The sequence below is a fragment of the Orcinus orca genome, chromosome 3 (genome assembly GCF_937001465.1).
Source record: "Orcinus orca chromosome 3, mOrcOrc1.1, whole genome shotgun sequence".
NCBI lineage: Eukaryota > Metazoa > Chordata > Mammalia > Artiodactyla > Delphinidae > Orcinus > Orcinus orca.
In genome coordinates this window covers 114,603,123-114,622,751 of record NC_064561.1, presented here as the reverse complement: position 1 = coordinate 114,622,751, position 19,629 = coordinate 114,603,123, and the positions used below count along the sequence as shown (strand labels likewise).

Genomic DNA, 19,629 nt, shown 5'->3' with positions numbered 1-19,629 from the left:
GAGTTTACCGATCGACCGCGTGGTTATTGGTGTGAGGGGTAAAATGTGCTTTTAGTTTTATGAGGAGTGTTTAGTTCCAAACTGGTGTCTCTCGAACACTTATGTTCTGGATTCTAAAATCTCAAGGCTACACAGTTCTTCACTTCTGAAATGCACTGCTCAAATTTCATATTGAAGGATTAATCCTGGTGTTGATTTGAAAACACCGTTAGTTTCAATGCCTCCCTTTTCATCTTTCAGTCTAGACCAGTGCTGTCTCACAGAACTTTCCGGATATCAATGCATTCTACATCTCCCCTTGTCCCACTTGACAGTCACTAGCCGCCTGTGGCTAGTCGCTACTGTATTGGATGGCACAGGTCTAGATTACTGTAGTTTTTGATTGTGCTTTGATAAAGTTTATAAAATTTTAATAAACTGTTTCATTGGAGCTATACAAATATTTTTCATACTTTAAATGAATAACATTATGCTGTATGATAATCATGTGGCTGTATCCTATTATAACTGTCTTCCCCTGTTTATTTTTTTCTACAGATATATTCTGATGGCCTAACATTCTCTAGACCTCACATTAAAGCCCAGGAGATGCGACAGTAAACAAAATGTGCACAGTCCCCGCCCTCCAGGAGTTTAAAACCTAGTGTGGAACAAGCAATTGAATAACAGCTTCCACAGTGCCTTGATAGGGAAAATAGAACATATTATGACTATAATACAGGAAAAGCACCTAACACAAGTTATGAGGCATCTCCAGGACACTTCCAAAAGTATAAATTGGGACCTGACTTGAATGAAGGATAAATAAAAGCCAAGTAAAGGCCTAGTAAGGAATGTTGAAGACAAAACAAAGTTTGGAGAAGTTGAAGGATATAAACATCACTAGGTGGCTTGAGTATAGGATGGGAACTGGGGGGGTTTGGTTGGAGGGAAATAGCAAAAGGTGAGGCTAGAGAGGAAGAGAAATACAGGGGCCAGATCATGCATGGCCTTGTGAGCAATCTTAAGGACCAAGAGTCCTTGTTTATGTTCATATCTCCAGGCATTCCATGGCACATAGCCTATGGCAGGAATTCAGCCAATCTTTGTTCAGTGAACACATGAAAGAATGAAAATTCAACAAATGACCAAACAAATAAGTGAATGTGCTTTTTCTTTCAAGAAAAGCAGCTATGTAATATGCATCTATAAAGTATGCATAAAAATAATGTCATGTATCTATATTTTTATGTAAGTATAAAACTGGAACCTATTTAATTGGGTTAGATACAATGAAAGCTCAAGTAAAAGAGACATATTTTTATATTTTACATCTACTTACGAATTTTGTAATACAGAGTTTGTAAAGAAGTCCAATTCCACTATTTACTGCATTTGCTTTTCTACAAAAATTGTTCTTAATTTTCACCAACTATGTAAAGGTAGTTAATTTATTGATAACCTCCAGTAGCACTGTGGAACACTGAAGTTTATAAGCTATTTTAAGGCCTTTTCAGACCCAATTCAAGCCTTAAGTATTACTGTGCAAGGAGACATTTTGCTGGAACAACTGTTCTTAAAGTCTTTAAATCTAAACAGGAATCAGGTAACAGAAAATAAAGTTTCACGTAAATATCATCTCTCATTCTCCCCTTACTTTCTTCCCCGCCCCTGCTCTTCTCTCCCTCTCTCTCTCTCTCTCTCTCTCTCTCTCTCTCTCTCTCTCTCTCTCACACACACACACACACACACACACACACACAGTCTTCTTGCCCATCCTTGCATCTGAAAAAAAAAAAAGCCAATAATCTTCTACTGAGAGAGCTGTGGATCAAAGGTTCCTTCTATAAGTGTTACATCCATCTTTTTGATTTGCCAGGGAGCAGCATGGGGCATTGTGTTTTATTCCACGTCCACACTTAGTCTCTTAGCCATTGGCCCAGACTAGATGAGTAGCTCAATAGAATCACTGAGTCACTGAGTGGTGAGAGGCTCCCTCCTGGCAGGGTGCTAAGTGATGCTCCCATATGGGTTTTGCAGTTAGAAAACATGTGCTGGATATGGAGGTGACCTGTCTGGGACTTCTGTCACTCCAAGGGTCACCTGGAATGATCTGGTGATCAACGACCTGTTTGAAAGTTTTATTAAATTGTTTAGACTAAGCCTTCCTTTCAGTAGCTTGTACTACATTAAAGAGATTATTGCTCCTTTGCCCTCCAATCGTTTCCAAGCTGATTTTTATATATTTTTTATATCCTTAACACAAATGCCTGTCTCCTGGTTCAGAATTCCATGACCAGTGCTGAGCATAAGCTGGTGCCTGCTAAATCATCACTGAGTGAAGGAATGGCCTTACGGGCTTACAGCATGTTCCGTGGGATCTGCGATCTTCAGGTCATCCTGAAGGGCTCAACCCCACATCGCCTTCCAGAATAGAGCTCAGCATCAACTGTGAGAGCAGGAAGGCAGCTAAGAGAACCAGGAGTGGAGCTAGACAGGTGGAAGAGATGAAGGGGGCAGTTCCTTAATACCATCAGAGCCTCTACTGAATTTCCACAGCCTCACAAGCTAGCATTTTGGATAAGTATCTAGTATACTTGTCACAGAGTTAAATAAAATGGACTTTCTTCAAAGGAAGTGCTTTTAATACAATAACTGTTTTTTGTTTCTTTTCTCACCAATGGATTAAAAATTTAACACATTTACAAAATCTAGCATATTTATATATTGTAGCTAAACAGATATTCAAGCTGCATTATAATGTAATAATAATAAAAAAAGATCCCAGTTTGTCTATTAAGTCTTTGTAAGTCTTTGTGCCATTGTAACAGTAGTGCTAATTATCAAGCAAAGATATGATAATTACAAAGAGCTTTTTTGCTAAAAGAAGGAATCTTTTTCAACACCCACGTGCTGCACAATTTCCTATGACCTTGTAACACTACTCTGGTATGGCCCAGAAATTTGTATTTCAGTCTGAATGCTGGGAAGCATATTATTTCTCTCTCTGTGCCAATCTTTTTTTCTTGTGAGTAAACTGTTTTCAGAAGGCTAAGGGAGAGGGGTAATGGTCCAAATGGGAAATATACAACTAATGACCCTTCATGAAACATATTATGCTCCTCATTAAACTTACTCAGTTAACTGTATTACATTAAATTAAAATAAATAGGATTTAAAATTTTACCCAGGAGTAGCAAACTACCCTAACTTTCACCTTTGTGTTAGATCCATTCTAAGAATGGATTTCTCAAGTCGCTGATGTATCACAAGTTCTTAGCCTCCAACACAATTATGTCTTAGTCTCCTAGAGGTTTTCAAACTTAGTGTGTATAAGAATTACTTGGGAAACTCGCTAAAAACGCAGCTTCCTACCCAGATCCCCTCTTCTCCACCAAGTATCTCAAGCATACTGATTTTAGTGAAATGCACTTTGGAGAGTACTCTATGTATTTTTATGGTATAAACTTTGTCAAGCTTAGGGGTCCCACTTTACTTCTTTCTCCATCATCTCAGTTATTACTAAAGTGTGGGAAAGCCGAATGGGTGAAGACTGTGTAATTCATGTAGTTGAGCAGGGCAGTCCCACAGCATGTTAGACTTATATGTTATTTTCATCCAAAGAATCAAACCATCTCTAGTTTTGGTCTAGGAGCCTCAGAATGTCGTTTTGAGAGATTCACAACTTTCATCTACTGATGTTAAGTGCAGGATAATAGTGGCGTTGCTACTTTGCTCTCTTTTTGCTTTTTAAAGAATTACATTGTACAGACTTTCAAATTCACTGCCTTCATTTTTGAGATGAGAAAACTGCTCCCCGCCCCAGGAGAAGTAGCTCATTTGTCACCCAGTAAGACTGTGCAAGGCAAGGGTTAAAGTGCAAGCCCTTTGACTTTCAACCCAATGTTCTTCTCATGACCTTGAAGAAGTCTACCTCAGATACCCATCTGTCCAAGAATATGAAAATCTCTAGAGTATGTGAAGTTTTAAATCTCCTTTAAACCACATAGTATATTCCTGAGCAAAGCCTTCACAATACAATTGTATAGATTTTTAAACTCCTTAGAAAACAAATTTTAAAAGTCAACACATTTTCAACTAGTTTAATATGGTTCTACTGCACTTCCCATCATATTAAGAACTGGAGCAGTTCAAATCTGATGACAAATTCCAATTCAGATTTTTCTGTTACCCTGCAATGGTTGTTGTAATGATTTTGGTAACGAGGTGGAGTTTTGAGTATAGAGTTGTTTTCTGTTCAGAACTTATGTTAAATGTGCGTAAATGTACACAAGCATGCACATGAAAGCGCTCATGAGGTTTGACAACTGACAACTGTCTGTTAATATTTATGTCTATGTACTTTCACACTTATATGTGCACATGAATAAAATACTATCTGAAATACATACTAGGTAAGTTTTATAAATGATCTTAAATTTCAAGATCAAGGCAAGCCCACAATTAAAATTATCAGTCAATGAAAAACTCAATGTGTAGTAATGCGAATCTGAAAGTATTTTAAATACACACCACATTAGGTCTACTCATCATCTGCCTTTGTTTCTCTGAAATTATCTGCTTGGCCTTACTAGGCAAAAGCTAAAAAAAAATTTAATTGATCAGCTCAATACTTTAAAAAAACTTCCAAATAAAAGCAAAGAAACGAGAATTAATCTTAGACAATTATAACAGGTAAAGAGAAGATGGATGTGAGAGGCGGATTAGTTTGATCAGAACTAGATTTTTCTTACACCAGTTTAAACAATTTAAGCAATGGCAAGAATAACTTGTATTCTGGCAGATTGATGCTGAATACACACTTTCGAAACATTTATTTTCTCTTAATTCTGGGAAAGCAGTCACAATCTAGGAAACCACAAGGAGATAGATAGGTGAGGAAAACAGACAGATGGGGGCCATTATATCTGTATAACGGGGACATATACCTCATTACACCTCTTCCTTTTTGGTTTAGTATTCATTGCTTACAAAGGGTACTATAAGGCAATAACATTTAAATAGGATACACGTGAGAAGCATTTAAAATCGTACAGCAATGTTACTTATGCTAACAAATCAAAAATATTTTTGAGTTTCAATGCCATGCTTATTTATTTTTGCCACAGTGGAACAATGTTTTAAATCTTTGATAAAATACCAAGTAACATTTAGAAATTCATTTCCATCAGATTTCTGATCCCATGTATATTAACAGTGCTATATTAAATGATATAATTTGGGGGAAAAGATTTCTAGGAGAATAATTGTCTTTACTCCTTCAGCATGAATACATTAGGAAGAATGAATTAGAAAGAAGAGACATAAAATGAAAAACAAATGAAAAGTTGGGGTGAGCTCATTTTTAAATATTTTTTTTCTTTGCTGGGAAACTAGCATATACTTAAAAGAAATCATGAGAAGTCATCTAAAATGTGGGCGAGCCATCCCCTGGTCACACTTCCCCGTTCTGGCGGCCTGACACTGCGGTCGTCAATGACGACTCTTGAAGGATGAGGTTAATAATCTGATACAGGCGCCTGATTTCTAGCAAGGACCAGATTCATGTAGTCCCTATTATCATACCGCTCTAACTTGCATTTTGAGAAAGAGAGAGGTTGGAGTAATAGTTGGGGCGATAAACCTGGGTACACCTGTGGGAATATGAACATCTTAGGTAAAGGAAGATGTGCTTGTGTTGGGGGGAAGGGAGGGGGGAGGTCTGAACACCCGTGGCTCTGCCTGTTTGCGGTTCGCCAGGCACGCATGCGCGCTCACCTCCACGATGTCTGAGTTCGTCCGGCTCTCGTGCGGCTCGTTGTACTCGGTGTACTTGAGCAGCACCTTGTCCATGTCCGTGCTGGCGTACTGGAACAGCTTGTTGGTACTGTTGAAGATGATCAGCGCGATCTCACAGTCACACAGCACGCTCAGCTCGTACGCCTTCTTCATCAACCCAAATTTCCTCTTTGTAAATGTCACCTGGAAAAAAGAAAGCAGACACGTTTTTTTAAAGAGGAAAAAAAAAGCAAGCCTTTAAAAATAAAACAGTACTTTTTTCCTTTGTAAAACAACGTGTGTTGTTGTCAGAGCCCTCGGGCACTAACACATTTGGAAAGAAAGCAAATAAATCTAAAACTAATTTCTGCTTAGAATTCGAAAATGTGTGATTTCTAGCTTGCTGCTGAATGTGAAACTGTAAATGCCAGATTTAATGTAGGGCATTTCAATGAAGGTGACCAGAGAACTGTTCATGTTTCTTTGAGCAATTCAAGATTTAAAAGAGTCCATTTCAGCAGGGTTAGCATATTTCTTAATTATAAATTCGGAGCTTATTTTTGGGCCACGTGAAGACTGGCCATGACATTATGAACACAGTATTTTAGATCTACGTTCAAAATTTCTCAAAACTGTTTAGTCTCATGCCATTGAACTGAAAACGCTGAAGGGATCTGACTGTACTTTCAGACAGAGTTGTATTCTGTTTTCTAGAAATCCAGCAGGGAGTTGGGAAGTGCTTTAGCCATAACTCTGTTAGGGCTTTGGTTTCATTCTTCTGTGTATCTTTCTTCCTCTCCCAAGCCAGAAACTGTATTGCCATCTTTGCCTTTCTCTTCTTTTACTCTAATCTATTACCAAGTCCGACAATTCCTCCCCTCAAAATGTTTCTCAGGTTCACACTTTCTTGTCTATTTCCCAGGCATCTCTATCATTCATGTCTTTATCAGCTTCCTGTCCTAGACGATCTCCCTGTCTGAAACCATTCCCTCCTCGATTCATCCTAATCTTCAAAACCTTACTCTTGTCACTGCCATTTCCTGATGGGCCGGCTACAACAGCTCCCCTCTCTGGCTTCAAATACTTCTACCTGCCAGTGCAAATATGCATTTTACTATCCCCAGTTTCAGTCTTCTCTTGATTAAACTCCAGTCTGCCCACCAAAAACCATGAACATTCTTAAGTATAAGCCTTTATACTTCATGGTCCAGTGTTTCCCAGCAGGTCTTTTGTAGAATATTATTTCTACAAAATACTCCTTAAGACAGAAAGTTCAATGGTCCAATGTGTTTGGGAAATGAGGCACAGCGGTATATTAAAGGCTGAGGAACTTTTTAAACCTTAACCTGCTTCCCAAACTTACTGCTGACAGAACGTTGATTTCTTTGCTTATTTATTTATTTTGAGGGGCACTTACTATCATTCTTCTGAACCAGGTTTTTGAGGCATCTACCCTGGGAAATGCTGACTGACTTTTAAATAGTCACCTTTGAAAATAATAACTGAATTTTTTTCCTCAACTTCAAATCCAACCCATCTTGCAGAGGTCAGCTCAGTTTTATCTACTACCTACTCGGGTGTAACTCCTAAATCTAGAGTCCTGCTCCTTTTCTTTCTCTTTGTCTCCAGCCACCCCATGGATGTCCTCCACCCATGTGTCTATCTAAAAGTCCTAGGAATCTCAAACCCCCAAAGCCCAAACTCACCTTCACCTCGAATCTGCTCCCCTTCCTGGGTCCCCCATCTCACCATAAACTCAGTCACCCAAACTAGAGACCGCTGAGTGGACTTGGAATGTCCCCTATCCCACACGCCTAAATAAATGTGTTGACAGGAAGTGTGCACTAGCAGACAGAAAAGCTGACTTCCTGGTCTCCTCATTTCCCCACACTTCTGTTAATACTTATTGTTTTACCCATCACCCCTTTATTTTTTCTTATAGTTCTTATCATATTTTATAACTTGTATAATTTTGTGTGTGATCATTTGTTTAATGTCTGTCTCCTCCACTACGGTGCACGTTCCACAAGGGCATGTACCATTTTTATTTTGCCCACTGCTGTATCTCCAGTGCCTAGAACAGCAGACATATGGGCACACATTAAAAATCTGTAGTATAAAAAACGAAATAGGGAAAACTATTTTTAGAAATATCAAAGTGATGTATGTTATATAAAACTGTGATAGCTTTCCCCACCGAATTTTTATTTAGCAGCTCATAAACAGAATTTTAAAAAGATAAATCTACGCTTTAATAATGATTATATTCTTTAATCACATCTGCACTGAAGGCAGCATGATAGAAAGGGAAGAACATGGGGTCTGGATTCAGGGGGCCCTAGATTTGAATGCTGATCTGCTAGTTATCAGTCATGAGAAATTCACTTAACTTCTTCAAATTTGATTTTTCTCCGAGTCTGATTTTTCATCTATAAAACGGAGATAACACCTACTTGTGGGGTTGCTGCAAGGATTACATAAAATAACATATGTACAGTATCAAGCTTTGTGTTTAAAGTAGAAGCTCAATAAATCTTAGTTCCCATCCCTTTCTTAGTTGACTTACAGGAAAAGAACTTACAAAATACACCTGTCTTAGTGGCTCAAAGAGTCCTGATCAAGGCTATTTGAGGATCTTACTACAGTCTTCCTGATAGAAAGATAAAGCTGAACTATGGAATTCCCACCGATCATTCTTTGGAAAATACAGCATTTAGGTATTTACCAGCCCACATCGGCTAGTCAGTATCTACTCAGATATGTTATTTACGTTGCAACTGGGATAATTTTTCTTTGTAATGATTGCCAATGTCTCACCTTCTGTTTTATGTTTATTGATTGTCTTACTAAAGTGCTTCTAATAAAATATAGCTAGTGTTTTATTTCCAGTGTCTCACCTTCTGTTTTATGTTTATTGACTGTCTTACTAACCTGTTCTTATAAAACATAGCCAGTGTTTTATTTTCATATCTGATTATCATACTACTTTAGAAACTTTTTTTATTCTGGTTCATTCAGATGAGTCATGATTGGTATTAGGAATGAGCTAAATAAAGGCTATCTTTTTGGAATGGATAAAAAGTATCACCATTAATTATACAGATTTATACAAAATGTCTTTTAAGAATTCTCTTAGATGCAATTTAGTCATGCAAATATACTTGCACATTGGTATTTTGTTTAGTGAAGTAGGCTACAGAGTACGTTCAACGCAGAAGGAAGGCACTGACCCAAAATACTTTCATATATCTCAAACCACTTTTAATCAGACTCTCATGACCACAAACTGTAGGTGGAATGTCTCGATACAGTATGGTTTCTGTTGTACTCAAACCTCAGAATTTAGCACGTTACAACACTCACCCTCAAAGTACATTTCAGCACAGAAATATCATTAAAGCCACTACTTGTTTACTTTTAGGTACTCCTCAACCTTTGTGTAACCAAATAGGCTGCTGGATAATGCATACTTATTTAATAATACCTGTCAGAAAGTCAGTGCATATGGCTTCTTTTCATTAAAACTGCAAACTGAAATGACAATGACTATATTAAAGCATTTAAGAAAATATCTTCAAGACCTACTCTTAATTGCACTAAGTTTAATTCTGTATTATGTTCATATTCTTCACAGCATACTCAAAATGTATTTTATAATGCTTTTTCTCATTGTTCACAGTTAGATAAAATTGTTTTTCAGCATTAAGCTTTCTTAAGAGAACTGGGATATTACCCTTCGTTTAAAATATGCCACTCAATGACAAAGATTGCAATTCAGAGCTTTTATACTTAAATATAATAATGCATTGTAATGATTACATTTTCCATAACTTGACAATTGTTTGTAATGGGGACAAGTCCATTTCTATTTCAATAACATATTTTGAACCTTAGGTGAGATGGAAAACTGTTTTTACAGCAGTTAGGCAAAGAGATGCTCTTTTCCAGTGTTTACATCCATCAAGGTGCACCAAGAAGGCAATAAAACCAATATTATTTAAGTGGGCACTATAATTTACATTTAGTTTTCAAAATTAAAGAGACTTCATATGTAATATATGTATGGAAAGCAAGATTACTCTGTAAACATTGAGATTTTATGTTTTTTTTTCTTTACCTCTTGAAACAGCCTCAAATGTAATGATGATGTTTTATTAAGACATTCAGTATTAAGTTCTATATTAACCTCGAGTTTTAAATCCTAGCATAAGGGCAGGCATCACAATCACACATCTCATGCTGGCAATTACTCTAGAACTTATTAGGTATGAATCAGTAATTGAAATTAGAATTTGAAATTGAGAAAAGGAACATTCATTAAATACAGCTCCATACAATTTATATTCCTTATAAAGAAATAAGGAAAATCTATTTACAGAAACATGAAAGTAATTCAAGCAATTTTTATTGAGCATTTTCTACATGCCAAACATTGTGCCGACCAATACTGACTGAGCGTTCTCCACATCAGACATTGGTGCTGGGTGTTCGGGCTTCTACTACATGTAAATATATATCTCCCTTGTTCATGTCTCATCCTCATGGCTAGAGGAAAAACAGTCATTTAATTCCTTAAAGCTCCAAAGGAATTTCCTTCATTTGAATCAAAATGTATTCCTTGGCTAATAATGTTATATTTCCAGTCATGTGTAATGATCTGAACTGTATTTTTATCCAGAGTTGGGTGAATTCAGTTTTTGTTTTCTGACCAATCCTTCTTTTAGACTGAGCAAGAAAAATAACAGTAGATGTTAACCCAATCAAGAGGAATATGAAATGAAACCTACCATATTGGTTATTTCTTATCTTGTACTCAGAGAAAGCTGATCATGGCATTACGTCCCTCCCCCTTTCCATCTGGCCGCTGGCAGGCTCCCATGGTGCTGTAAGGCTTCCTTTAAATGTCAACTTCTTCTATGAAGCTTTCATTGTCACATTCAGATAACACTCATTCCTCCCTCGTTGTTATCCTCTAGAGCTTTTTACAAACCTTTATTATGAGACTTATTCTAATATTACAGAGTTGATTGGTTGTTTGAGTCTGCCTCTCCTGCTGGCTTTTTGAGCTCCCTGAAAACCCCACCTCTGGCCTCACAAAGACTGACCAATGGATACTCAAGGAACGAATGGATTACGGAATGGAAATACTCTATTTTAAACCGAATGTCTCAATAAAATTTTCTGCCAAAAGTAGATAATTTTTAAACTTGTCTTTTTGACAATTTATTGTTTTACTTTTCTTGAAGAAAGAAAAAAATAATTCAAAAAGTTCAGAGGAAAGTGGTCTTTATTCCTTGCCCTGATGACTCATCATGAAGGACAGAAAAGTGTGAAGGTAAAAACTGAATTTTACAATCACAGGATACAGAGGTAAAGGGGGGAGGATCTAAGAATTCAGATGATTGCATTCACTGAGCAAAAATTTACTGAACTTTCTGATGAGATCAGATTCTTAAAGAACATGTATTTGGCAACGTATTTGATGAAATTCTCATCACAATATTATATATTTGAGATTAGCTAGTAGTAATGTAGATGATTTAAATATGAATTAATTAATTGGTGTTAAGTTTAAGGACAGTCTCTTGCAAAGGGCCACAGAGTTCAAGAGTAACTTTCCTGTCCCAGGCACCATTTTTATTAGTGGTGTAGATGAAGATGTAGCCTGCATGCTTATCAGATCCACACACTACACAAATCTGGGTGATAACCCAGTAGATTGTAGAGTCTTTATACATACATAGCTCACTCTACAGAAAGCTGGGTCACAAACGAAAAGAAACAGAGGTAATATTAAAGTCTTCATTCGTATTAAAAAAAAAAAACAGAATTACATAATCTCAGGTTGGAGGAAAACTAACATGATAGCTGTTTTTGGGAAAAGGATCTAAAGTTATAGTGTTCGACAGTGAGAACTAATTATCCTAATGATCTCTTAGTTAGTCAGCACTAACTAATCTTTGGTACTATGTTCAGCTCTGAGAATTTTAAGAAGACACTGGGTGACACCGACAAAATTAGAGCATCTATAGGATGGCAAACAGGTCGATGTAGGGTCTGAGAATAATTTTGCAGGAGAAATCATTGAGGGAACCTGGAATGTTTAACCCAGAAAAACAGAGTTAAAAGAGAAATGCCAAACACTTTCCAAGATCTGCAGACTTCGTGGCCATGTGAAGAGGCAGATGAGTTATTCTGTTTTGTTCTATAGAGCAGAGTTAGAAAGCATTGCTGAAAATCATAAAGGGGTTCAAAACAGGGGGAAACCTAGTGATGAGAACTGTCCAAGAGTGGATCTAGTCCCATGAAGTAAGAAGCAGTTCATTCCTGAACATGTTCACATAGGGCTGCATATCAAGGAAGGTCTAGAGGGCGTTCCTGAATTCAACAGGAAGCTGGACTAGACACCTTTAAAAGATTTATTCCAGATTTAGATGTTCAGATTCTATGCCTACGTAGCACAGACCTTTGGGTAAAGGGGAAGATTACAGTGAATGGAATACAGTTTATAACAAGAATCTATTTCTGCAATTTCATTCTGTAGAATGTCTTAGGTTTTGGTTACTCAATCTCATCAATATGTTACCATAGTCATTCTAATTTTAATATTCCAAGAAATAAAACTGGATCACTTTCTTTTTGTAGTTAGAAGAGATATAAAAGACTGTAAAGAATTGGAGTAGACAATATTAAATTAGGTATAGTGCTGAAAATGCACAGAAAAACAACTGTCCAGATTGATAAAATAGCAAATTCACATTAAAATATTTTAAAAGAGGCAATATATATGCATCATCACTGGGGCTCTGTACTGTGGAAGCAAAAACATGGGAATTGAAAATCAAGTCTAAGCTCTGCCATGTATGAGCTGTGTGTCCTTGGGCTCGGGTAAATTGTTTAACTTACCCGTACCCCAGTTTCCTCACCTGTAAAGTGGAGGTAATGACAGGTATCTTACAGAGTTATGATGAGAGTTAAACTAAGGAACACACAAGTGTAAGTGACTTGTTGACTGTGAAACACTATACAAGGTAGGTCGTATTTTTTTTATGATGCACCAGGCTCAGTCACTTCTTGTTACGTACTGTAAAAGATTGCTCTCTCAACTAAACCTCAAGCTTCCCTTGAAAGCCCGGAACATCTCCTTGTCTGCTCTTGTAACCTGAAGTCCCAGAACAATACTTGGCTAAATATTCGTTGAATGAATGAATGGATAGATGGATGGAATAATTACTCATTTTTTCTGGCAATCAAAACTGAATGGCTAAAAATGAATTTCCATGCACGCTCAAATTATGTTAATAAGAAGTTTGCCACTGAGAGAGGAAAATTTCACATAGTTATTTTTCTTTTTTGTCACATTAACTTATAGTAAAAATGTACATTTAGTAAAAATGAATAGGGGAAAAACTGGATTGCGTCAAATTTTGTGTGTGGGTTTGTTGGTGAAATTGGAGCATATCGTATTTTTTATAATTGTTTTTAGATAAGAGTGTTGACTTTATTTGGTGACTTTTTTCTAAGAAGTTTTCAAAGACTTTCTAAGCTATCTTGCTCCATTTGACAGCATCTCTTTTAACTTATTATTGGGCACCGTTTATCATCCCCATTTCTCAGATGATACTGTAAACAAAGGCATGAACTGCCTTATCCACACTCCCAAAACTAGTCGCTGATGAACTAGGAATAGAACCCTCTTCACACAAAATCCATCTTTCTTTCCATTAGTCAGTGTTCCTTCCCTCTTTTAGACAACTGTGCATTTCAGGGGCTGAAGGTCAGTACAGCATGGACCCCTCCAACCACTCATCAAGCACCGTACAGGTACATTAAGAACTGTCAGCAATTCTGAAGAGCACAGCAGGGTAGTGTACAACTTATTAATTAGTATAAGGACAGCTTTCTAGGTTAAAATAAAAAAAATAATACTAATAATACTAAAATTGAGAAGAAGTTGGTTTCTAGGTTCTGACAATAAACCAAAGCTCCTTTTGTGTGGACTCTGCAGCTACCTCTGCCCTCAGACCTCCAGACATTCCCACTAAAGCCAGTGAGAACCACATGCATGCACTAGTGGGCACACACTAGTTCTATATTTATGGATGTTTACTTAAATTTCACAGAATGAGGGGCATTTTGGTTGGTAGCAAATACAAGCCTGTTTACAGCCAGAATAAAAAAAGGTGGGTCTCTGATTTACACACAGTCAATGTAAATAACAAGTTCTAAAACAGAGGACAAGTCCTGTATCATTTCCTACAGGGCACAGAAATTAGTTAGACTACTGTGTAACAGAAAGGGCATTTAATCATGAGTCTCCACACCACACGCAGGCCTCTGTTCACCCTCCCAATCCTGGCTCCATTCATAAAGTCACCTCAGGAGAACTTTCCTACCATATTTTAACGGTAGGAGTCCTTGCACCTTACAGGAAAGAATAAATGAAAGAAAAAGACCTTTGGAAACAGCAGCTATTCACATCTCTGAGAATAACTGAGGCCTAACGCTAAATGACTTCAGATGCATTACTAAGGGAAGCAAGGATACTTTTACCTATGGGTCTCCAATACTTCGTCCCACCAATCAGAATTCTTTCAGCCTGATCTTATTGAACTTATCAGTGAGTCTGCTCAGTGAGGGGGGAAACTTTTTACTCGTTTCTTTAAATCGTAAAGTAATATTAGTTTCATAATTTTAGAATGTGTTTGGGACTAATATACCTAGCTAATTGTATTTTCAAAGTTTTGAGGTTTTATCAGGGTTTTTTTCGTCCAAATAGAGTCACGAGGACTACAACTGTAATCCTATGGAAATAGTTTAGATCCAGCCCTCCTCACCCACAGCCTAAAGAATCTCCCAGTTTCCTCCTAGTTAAGGAAAAGGAGTGACTAATGAGGGACAAGATGGGCAGTTCACGGATACAATGCGCTCTCTAATCCAGAGTCGCTAGGTCTTCCTATGTGTTTAAAGGGTTAGGGATGGAGTCAAGAGTCTGCAACGACAATCTTTAATTGAAAAAAAGGGAAATGCCCTCTTAAATGCTCTTTTTCTTCCCCTGGCTTGTTCCTGACAGTAAGTAATGGTGCAACTGTTCTAAAGTATTCCTCTTCAATTTTATTTTGTTTAATTCAGTCTGTCATTAGAAAGGCTTGCGAGCTTTAGGCTTGATGATTACTCTCGGTGGGAGGAAGTAGTGCCACTGCAGACTTGTGTTCTAGACAAGCGCTCCTTTATACAATGACGGGGCCTGCCACCATAAATGAAAGGCTCTTTAAAGAGCAGTGAGGGACTCTTTTAAGCAGACTGCTACCATGTGCTTGTAACCCTCCAGCATAACTTGCGAGGATGAGACAGCAGTGTGTTCTGCTGCAAAGAGGACTATTGTCCTCGTTAGCCTTCAGCAAACTGAGCCGCATTTCACTGCAATGCAGTAGGATTTCCAAAGGGTTTCAAGCAGTAGTTCCTAAAATTCTGAATGCGATAGAAGGATTAAAATAGGGGGCTTAGCATGTGGAATTTAGGACTCTACCGACCCCTCACCCTAAGTCAACACCCCAAACACCCAAATAAGACTTTAAATCTTGTGCATTGCACACTATTTCGAGGAAACATAATAAAACAATGGGTTAGATTACAGTTAAATAACTGAACGCATATTAATAAACTTGAGCGTCTTAACAAATTCAAAGTCTGGGTTTTAAAACTTGTCATAGCTGATTTCTGATATATTTATGTACATGAGGAAAAGGTAGATGATGAGTTATAATTATTAAATTTAGGATTTAAAACATTTTATTGTGGTTCATTTTTAAGCCTAAGAATGTTTTGGATTTTAAAAAGAGAAGACTATATATAACACAATATGTTTTAAATTTTTTTATACATGCTGTTGAGGTTTGCTTGGTTTGTTAAGGGGCTGATTTACATTCTAAATCCAGTCTGCAGATGCAGTCATAAAATAAATACTTGTTTCTCTATACCTCATGTACATGAAATATATAATTTGAGTCTGAAAAGAATCAAATAAACCAGATTAATATTTTGGGGGCAAAAACATGTTTACTAGTTTAACAAAGCCAAAATGTACCTAAGGTAAAGGTCAAAGACTACTTCATTCCCTGCTGAGCAAATGCTCAGGAAGCACATTTGTCTATGTTTCCTGTCATAACAGGAAGAGTGTAACTTCTTCCTTTCCACAATGGCTTCAGTTTTACCTCCTAACTCCAATATTTTCTCCCTCAGGGCCTTCCAAATCAATTCTTGCAAGACAGAAGGCAGGAGGCGGTCTCCGTTGTAGTTTCCAAACAGTTACATTTGTTGAAATGTTACTAAAATGTTAGTGATTTCTTAAGCTAAACTGTTCCAACTTAAAATTAAAAGTCAAATATCCAAACATTTAGATTGGTTCTCTTATTCCTATTAATGGTCCAACATATTTCAAAAGAAACACAAATACATATTCCATACTATGGAATTTCATTTACTTTAATTTAACTAACAATGTTGTCATTGTTTTGTTTTGTTTTGTTTCCAAACAAAGCCATTATTCTTGGCGGGGGCAGGAGTTCCAATTGTGTTCAGTAAGACTATGTTGGGATGTCAACATTAAAAATACTCTTACTAAGAAGGAGCTCATTTTAAGTGAATAAATTACAATGTTAAAGGAAGTCTAGACTGCAAAGTACATGGCTTTTGAAACAATCAGCAACATGTTCTTTAATCTACAGTTTGGAAGAAACCTCTTGGTTTATGCGGTCTATTTATAATGTTAATATTTTTAGTGTTGGTTTCTCAGTAATACAATGTCATACAAAGTTCGGGCATTTGCAAAGCAAAAGGGGATTTGTAGCACACAGAATGGTGTGTGTATGCACTTACAGGTGGAAGGTGCCATTCCGTGTCAACTTGCTGCACAAAATGAGACACAATAAATATAAGCATTGGAATATTTCTAAATTACAGTTAATTAAATGGAAATTATGTGAAATACACAAATTAGAACTGAAACAACAAAAAGTCTTGAAGCCCTCAAGTTCAAGGAGGAGCTTCTATCTTAAATCCAGTGACAGAATTCAAGAGGAGATAGTTATGCTTTTCCTTGTGAACATTTTGGCCTCTCTTGGACTTCCTACTAAAGGAAAGCTAATGAATAGTTTGATGGCAGTTGAGACAATACCTTTTTGGCAGTAAAGGAACAGATCTAGCTGTGTAAGTACAAAATGTCCCACACATGACTGGGATTGACATATTACACTAATATGCATAAAATAGATAACTAATGAGAACCTGCTGCATAGCACAGGGAACTCTACTCAGTGCTCTGTGGTGACCTAATTGGGAAGAAAATCCAAAAAAGAGGGGATATATGTATACATATAGCTGATTCACTGCCCTGTACAGCAGAAACTAACACAACATTGTAAAGCAACTATATGCCAATTAAAAAAAAAGTCTCACACAACATGGGATGTACAGAAAGTATGCTGTGCACTATCTCTATGATTCAACTATAGAGTGGGGAAACCATTTCTGAATTGTTTTCAAATTGATAGGAACAGAAGAGAAAGGGATGGCTTGATGTCACAACTGTTAAACATACATCTGAGTACTCTGGCTACTGCTTTCTTTGATTTGGAATCTCGCAAAAATACAGTTTGTCATTTTTCCCTTCTGGCTTTCTTTTTCAGTCTCTCACCAGTTAATTCAAACTCTCTAAAAAAAAAAATTTTCCCCTTGGTGATTTTAAGATTAACAAAAGAATGATTTAACTTATATGCACGGAGAACCTTTAAGTAGGCATGCACAGCATCAATATACCCTGCAATTCAGTTCTGAGATGCATTACTGTGTCCTAAAGTATTACTATGATACACCCTGCTTTTATTTATTTACTCATTTTATAAAATGAGTTTAATAAAAATTTTAATATGAGTATAGGGGAGGCAGTCAGCTGTAAAGAAATGATATTGAGGGAAAAGGAGTATAATGATCATTATCATGAGTTATTTGCAGGTTTACTTTGGATTTAGAGATTAAAAAACCCAACACTTTTGCACTGATTGAACTTTTTATTCACTTGACTTAAAGCAAGGTTCCAAATATCCACTGACTAACATGGATAACTATTCTACAGTATTTAAAGCATAATTTCCTCTCAAATAATGTGCATTTGCTCGATATGCATACAAGCAAGTGACAAGTTGGGACGTTCTCTTTGTGGAGATGACAAAATAAAACAGTGTGTCTGGATGGCTCTGTTCTTTAACTCATGGTTTAGAATTCATCAAAAACTTATTTTCTTGAAGCAATTTATTTGTATTTCTATATTATCCTCACATTTAAAGACTGAATCTATCTCAACTTCCACAAATTTTATATTCGGTTACTAGGTTGTAACTCTCAAGTTTAGAACTGTAATCAGTCCTTTTATTTATGGGTATTCTAGATACCACCTTGAAGGAATGTTACAGTAAAAATTCCATTGAAATTTTAGTTAAAATTCTAAGAAGAACGTAAAATAGAGGAAAACGGGAGAGTAAGGAGTAAAATCTGTTTCTTTTTAAAGAAGAGTCATTTGAGAAAATCAAGGCAACTCTTTATTTTTCAGTTTAGTTTAGAAAATATCAGATTTAGTTTAAAAACCTCAGTATGTAGAAACTGTCAGAGGCTGCATCTACACTGAACTATTTCTCCAGTTTTTTTTTTCTCTGAGCCCATTTAAAATAATTTATAAGTCATGTAAAGAAACTGAGATAAGGACATAAGAAAAGGGAAAAAGTTAGAAAATTTAACAGCTATGACTAAGCCCCTTTAGTCATAAGGGGATTCTCCTTTTCTATTAACAAGAGAATGCTGCTAATTGTCTTTAATTTGTGCTCCAGTTACTGCACTGATAATTACATGATATTTTGTTTGCTGGCAAAAACTGTTAGTGTGCCAGGTCTGATAGAAGAAAAGAACTTAAGACATTTAATAAACTCCTTTCTTTAACTTACTATATTAGGCCATAACTGTGTTATTCGGCAAATATTTTTCTCTGGTAGTTATTCAAATATTTAAATGTCTTTTTATAATAAGTCACACAAATAAATTCGGGTTTGCCTCTCCTACCCTTTCAAAGTGGGAAAGCTGAAAATTTTAAGTACAAACACACAAGAAAACAGATTTAGGTTAAGCATGCCTAATTTTCATATATCTTTCTTCTTGATTTAACAGATTTCTAAGTATATTCTGTTTGCAAAAAGAGTCATATGAGGACAAAACTCATTTAAAAATATGGCTGTTTCAGAAGCACAGTAACAACTGGTACCATATGAAGGAGGGTAAGATTATTGCCTAACTGATGAAGGTAACTCACAAGTAAGAACAAAAAATGCAGATGGAGAGATTGAAATTGTAGTGTGAGAATAAGCTGGAAGCTAGAAGTGATTAAAAATAGTGATAAGTAGTTCAAAATAATTTGGTCAGTAACATACATTTGAAAATAAGTCCCACAAGCATAGAAATTGGGAAACTACTTCTCCCCATCCTCGTCACAAGCTATAAATGTTCTGTGTGATTTTCCTTCCTGTCCACAAGCCATCCTCTGCCATCATCTGGCTCTTGCTCTGAAATGATTCTCTTGCCCCTTGTTAGCTTCCAAAGGCTCCTTTGTGCCCCAGCTCTACTCTGTTCCACTCTTCCTTCCATCTTCCTGATACCCTTTTAAGGTAACACCCTATTGAAATGAAGGTTTCAGGTACCATTCTTTACTGTGCTACACAGCACAGGTGTTGTTCTGATAGAAATCACATTAACTATAATAGCTAATGGTGAGTCTTAACAGGAATAGCTGACAGGTAAAGTTATGGAGCATTTATTATATGTTAGGTG

General features: G+C 36.6%; 1 protein-coding gene across 22 annotated transcripts in view; it reads right to left on the bottom strand.

Annotated features, from left to right (window-relative positions):
- The window catches only part of MEF2C (myocyte enhancer factor 2C), a 169,490-nt gene that overhangs the window by 70,886 nt on the left and 78,975 nt on the right, over positions 1-19,629 (bottom strand). For all 22 annotated transcript variants that reach the window (XM_049708307.1, XM_033401462.2, XM_049708305.1 and 19 more), the window contains one exon: positions 5,758-5,961. In XM_049708307.1, the coding sequence (XP_049564264.1) occupies positions 5,758-5,961 (204 nt within the window). The remainder of the gene's footprint in view (positions 1-5,757; positions 5,962-19,629) is intronic.